The following is a 5,664-nucleotide window of genomic DNA, read 5'->3' on the forward strand; positions in this document are numbered from 1 at the left end:
AAAAAACTGACGATTTATAGGCGATTTTATTATCCATTACTTTTTGTTTATTATTCCTAATTTCTTTATTACTGACTTCGTTCTGACTGTAAGATAATAGATGTGTTTGCTAGAAAGTGTAGAAAATACAGAAATAAATGATCAAAACTGCTTGTCCTGCCATTATTGTGACAAGGCCACATTTCTGTATACGCTTCAGACTTTTCTTTCTATGGACATAAATGTAATATAGGATATCATGTATCTTAGCAAATGGGATCATACTGTATGTGATGCTCGAAACTGTTATCTTTTGCCAACACATTATAATTATTTCTCCAGGCTACGGCAAATATTCTTCGACAACGTGATTTTTTTTAATGGCTGCACAGCATTCCCTAAGCTCATTTTAGCCAATCCCCGGCTTTCTGGGGACTGAGACAGCATCTGACCTTAGACAGAACCTCACGGCACCGCACATTCTTTGTGCAGATCTTTGTGTCTGGCCTGATGACATCTTTAGGATAAATTCTAAGTTCTAGAATTTCTGAGACTTGATCTGTGTTGCCAAACTGCCCTTAGGAAAGGTTGCATCAATTTATTCTCTCACTGGCTGGGCGGCAAGGGGTCCACTGACAGGAATTCGCTCTTAAACTGGAGGGTCTGGTTCCCCAGAACATGCTATGCTTTGAATATGTTGTCCCTGGGAGAGTCGATTTGGTCTTGCCAAATCCCTGAGTACCAACTGTCCAGCCCTAACCCAGGCCTGTGGCCGGAGGAGCGCTGTCTGTTCTCTGACGCCCTCCCCGCAGAGCCTGGGCCTCCAGAGGCCTGCTTGCCCTGGGGACTGGCCAGTGCCTCTGACTCAGCCCTTCTGTACCATTGGTGTCCCGGGAATAATAAGCAACAGCAATGATCCAAAGAATAGTAATAATGAACTCTTATATGGTGCTTTATTGGTGGGAGCCAATGCCCCAGCCCCTTCCTAGAGCGACTCCTTTAATTTTCACAACAACCTTAGAAAGCGGGGACTTCCATTATAACCATTTTGTGGATGGGGAACAGAAGTTCAGAGAGGTTAAGCGGTATGCCCAAGGTCACACAGCTTGGAAGTGCCAGAGCAAAGACATGTAAGTTTTGGATGTCAGTCTCTGCTCATCTCTACTCTTCTCTGAGCCTCAGTTTATGCTTCTCTAAAACGAGGGTGACAATAAGCTTTCCTGTCCGTTCCCTGAAAATAGGGTATTGGGGTTGTGGGGGGAGGATCTCTGAGCAGGGGCAGCTCCAAGATTTCCATAGAGAGGAGCCTGGTTGAAAGTGGATGCCACTACCAGAGGCTTATCTTGAAGCTTAATTTGCATATTTTTGAATATCTATTTATTGGGGCAGCTTAAGGATTATGAGGGATTTTTAATTTCCTATTTTGCTTTCCTAGTTGCATTTTCTACCATGGAAATATTTTATTTTCGTAAACAGAAAAAAGTAATTATGATTCTTTAAAAAAAAAAAAAACTCCTCTGGAGGCCCAGGCAAGCCAGAGGCCCCTCGCAGCTGCTATTTTTTCAACATGCCTGAGAGAAATGTAGGTGCCAGGAAGCAGGCATCAGCACTTTGGGGAAAGCCATTGGCCCAGCTAAAGAAAGAAGGTGCTGTTTCCAGGGGAGGCAGAGTCCCTGGGATTAAGGAGAGGGGGTGGGAATAAGGCCTCTGGGCTTTCCAGTTCCTCCTCGGCCAGGGCCGCGCCCAGTGGCCCCTGAAGAGAACATTTCTTGGCTGCTGGCTGCAGGGTGGGAGTTGGGTTGTATGGTTGTATAAGCATCATGGAAAGCATCTAGTTCAGCATTTTCCAAACACTTCCCTGGAACTGGACACTCACATGTGGTCTGATAAGACAGGACTGCCTCCAGAGATCCATAAACTACATTGGCAAATCAAAGCTCTGATAAGTCCTGTAGTAAGGAAACTTGTTTAGAATCTTGTTTCTTCTGGTACCTTTAAAATTCTATACCGCCTTCCTTCCATTTCTCAGATGCCGAGTGGTATCTTAAAATGTACGGTTTGGCGAATACTAATGTAGTTCGACTCCTCCTAAGGCCTGAGGTCAACAGTGGTGGGATTTGCCCAAGGCCGCATAATCAGAAGGAAGTCCAGCCCCTGACTCGGAACTGTCTAAGCAGGCCTGGCTTTGAATTTCAGACATTGCCATGTAGGACCCGGGGATCTCAGGTGAGTTACTGTCTCTGAGTCTCCTCACTTGTAAAGTGGGTGTCACAAACCTACCCGAATTTCCACGTGAGGAACCTGGGAGCTGACCTGTGTAGGCATTTAGCACAGGGCCCTGCACCCAGCTTGAAGAAGATAAGTCTGTCATGATGTGATACAGGATAAAACACTGCATCTGATTTTAAATGGAGCCCCGATATCAATCTAATTTCTTAAATCCATTTTATGAGAGTCTCCATATGTACTGTCAGGGGATTTGGATTCTGTCAAGCTGAGGGTGTTAATTACACACCAGTGAGGCTAATTACAACCTAAAGAGGCTTTGACTGTCTTATTTAAGCACCCAACCGCCCCATTTTGCAAATACGGAAACTGAGGCTCCAAGACTCACTCAAAGCCTCATTCAGTGTTGCTGGATTAGTAAGGCATTTAGCTGAGATCTCAGCGTGGAGCTGCCAGAGCCCACCTGTTAAGAAGCACCTAGAGGGGCACCTAGGTGGCTCAGTCGGTTAAGCGTCTGACTGGAGCTCAGGTCACGATCTCATGGTTTGTGAGTTCGAGCCCCACGTCGGGCTCTGTGCTGACAGCTCAGAGCCTGGAGCCTGCTTCGGATTCTGTGTCCCTCTCTCTGCTCCTTCCCATCTTGCACTCTGTCTCTGTCTCCCTCTCAAAAATAAATAAACATTAAAAAAAATTCTTAAAAAAGAAGCACCTAGAAAGGAGGAGAAAGGGGGAAATATACTTCAGAGGTCTCTTGGAGGGGTCACAGGGCACGGGGACCCCTCCAACCAAGGGTGGAAGACCCTGGAATCCTAATTAAAAACAAAGATGGGAGAGATGGTGATAAGAGTCATTTACAGAGTGCCAGGCAGACACAGGTTCTGTGCATTTATTATCATATATTGTCAGCTTATATTTAATCTTCCCTACAGACTTGCAGGACAGATATTATCATGATCCCCATTCTCCAGATAAGGCAACTGAGGCTCAGAACAGTGAGAAGACTTTTTTGGCCACATCCACCTGGCAGTGTTGGGATTTGAACCCAGGTCTCAAAGAGCATCTACCGTTCACGGTGTGCGGGGGCCTGACTCTGTGCCCGGCATCTTAATAACAGCAGGATCACAGCAATAACAGTACTGATCCCTTGTTCACACTTGACCCCCGCCAGCTCTTTTAATACAACAATCCTCGTGTACCAGAACCCCGATTTCCAGATAAGGAAACGAAGCACAGGGAAGATAAACAGTCCGCACATCCTGCCGGTTAGTGGCGGGGCCACGTTCAGAGCCCAGGCCTGCCTCCCCAGCCCACCCGGAAAGCCCTCCATCTGCACGTGGCCCCAGCATGTCTCCCGGCCCACCACACCCGGCAGAGCCTCTGATGTCTACAATTCCGCCCTGCAAGGCTTTGAAATCTCCCCCTATGTGCCGCCCTGCCCTGCCAGGGCTTGTATCTGCCCAGCCCGCCTTCGCAATGGCTTTTATTGATTCTCTGGTCTGCGATCCTGTGCCAGGAACACACTCTTTTTAATGGAGCATTAATTGGGAGGGAAGAGAGAGAAAGCTGTCCCCCTGCTTAACAGGGACTGAAGTCTCCTGTCTTCCCTTCCTTTCTCCCAGGCTGGGATGTGGCGGCAAGGACCCCGGCCTGGCGTCCTGGGCAGGCCCACACTCTTCCTACTGCTGACTCATGGCGTGACCTTGGACCGGTCCCGCTTGGGCCTCAGCCTCCTCGGCTGTAAAATGGGAGGAGACAGCCCCGCTTCTTGGGGGCTGGAGTGAGGATTTAAGAAGAAGGAATAGAAGAGTCTTAGCCCAGTTCTTGGTACCTAGTAGGTGCTCAATAAATCATCAAATTGCTTCTGGCCTCCCAATTCCCAAGACAGCCTCGGTTTGGACCCAGGCAGGCCTTGGACAAGTTACTTTCAGCTTTCTCCTCTGTTAAAAAGGCTCAGTTTCCCCATCTGCAAAAAGAGACAAACAGGCCCCACCTCCTCTGGTTGCCTTAACTGAGACGCTACAGGTAAAAGGCATAGTGCGGTGCCTGGCAGAGAAAGTGCTCAATCAAGGTCCCAGTTACTACCCTCATAGTGACTGTCATGCCTCAGTTTCCTTATCTGGAACAAGGGGCCCCATTCCTCTTGAAGCCTGCTGATTACTAGCTCTATCATGGCAGAGCATGAAACACACCCTTCTAGACACTGGGGTGCCATGAGCCCCATCTTATCCTTGGCTTTGTATTTCTTTTCTATCTGTTTAACTTCTCCTTTCTGTTAATTTTTTTTTTTCTGTCAAAACCTATGAGGTGGGTTCTGCTTCCCTGACTGTGCTCTGATTGACAGAGCCCTCAAAAGGCCCGGCGGCTGGTCAGGTGGAGGTGTTGCCTGGAAGCCAGGGAAAGGAGAGCTTTTTCACAAAGATAACTTCTGTGGCCTGCATTCCTGAGCTCTGAAGTCACCTGTGTCACGCTGTCACAGTTCACCCTCTAAGGGAACAAACATTCTCTTGGCCATTCCCAGGGCTGAGGCCTACCCCCTTCTCCCTGTTCTGTCTCACCCCTGCCCTTCACTCACCAGAAACCTCCACGTATCCGTCCTTGGTCTTCACCATCAGCTCCTCTGGCTTAAAGCTGTGCACGTTAACACACACTTTCCAGGGCTCCCCAGGGAAAGGTGGGGGACTCCTGCCCTCGGCAGGTACCCCAAACCTGGCTGCAGCCGTGGGCCCCCGAGGCACCATGCCTGACCTCAGGGTTCCAGGCCATGCTGGGGAGAATCGAGGCAGGGCCCAGTTGCGCCAAGAGGCGGTCAAGTCGTCCGGGAAGGGGTCCATGCCAAAGTCGTCATCCAGCAGGCGCGAGGGGAGGGATGAGTCTCGGAAGGGGTCCCTGCGCAGACGGCTTGGGAGGTGGCAGGAGAAGGGCATCTGACCATCCGCCATGGCTGCTGAGCTGGAGGGGAAACGGAGGCTCAGAGAGAGGCAGCCACCTGCCCAAGGTCACACGGCAAGGTGATGTGGGTCGGCTGGCCCTCCAAGCTTATTTTTCTGCTTCAGAAAATGCTGAACCATCCACTGCCAAGGATAAGGGGGTGTGTACCCGGCTGGGGTCCCAGCCCCCAAAGGCCACCACCAGTTGGTCCAGCAGAATTCCAGAGGGTCCCTCTCCGCTCTGCCTCACCAGAGATCAGCCAGTCACTGTCCTCCCAGACTGTCCAGGCTCTCAGCCAGAGCCACTGAGATGTCTAGAGAAGAGCCAGGAGCTTAAGAAACCCAGAGACGCAGGCCTAGAAACTTCTTGTTTCTTCTGGGCTGAGAGCCTTCTATTTATTGCTGTTTGGGGCTGGAGGCGGGTTTTGCCCGCGCCTCCTGTCACAGGAGTATTCGGAGGTGATGAACCAGCCCCTGAGAATCCGCTGAGGGAACAGCTGTACTCCCGGGGGGCGGGGAGGGGGCAGGTCCA

At 50.1% G+C, this 5,664-nt stretch overlaps 1 protein-coding gene across 1 annotated transcript in view; it reads right to left on the bottom strand.

The window, feature by feature from the left end:
• HSPB8 (heat shock protein family B (small) member 8) overlaps positions 1-5,611 on the bottom strand; it is a 13,720-nt gene extending 8,109 nt beyond the window's left edge. The window contains exons 1-2 of the mRNA XM_077766018.1: positions 5,383-5,611; positions 4,778-5,154 (exon numbers count right to left, since the gene is read on the bottom strand). Of these exons, the coding sequence (XP_077622144.1) occupies positions 4,778-5,144 (367 nt within the window). The 5' untranslated portion in view covers positions 5,145-5,154; positions 5,383-5,611. The remainder of the gene's footprint in view (positions 1-4,777; positions 5,155-5,382) is intronic.
• Between the last annotated feature and the right edge of the window lie 53 nt (positions 5,612-5,664).

The sequence above is a fragment of the Crocuta crocuta genome, unplaced genomic scaffold (genome assembly GCF_008692635.1).
Source record: "Crocuta crocuta isolate KB4526 unplaced genomic scaffold, BGI_CrCroc_1.0 scaffold339, whole genome shotgun sequence".
In the NCBI taxonomy this organism is placed as follows: domain Eukaryota; kingdom Metazoa; phylum Chordata; class Mammalia; order Carnivora; family Hyaenidae; genus Crocuta; species Crocuta crocuta.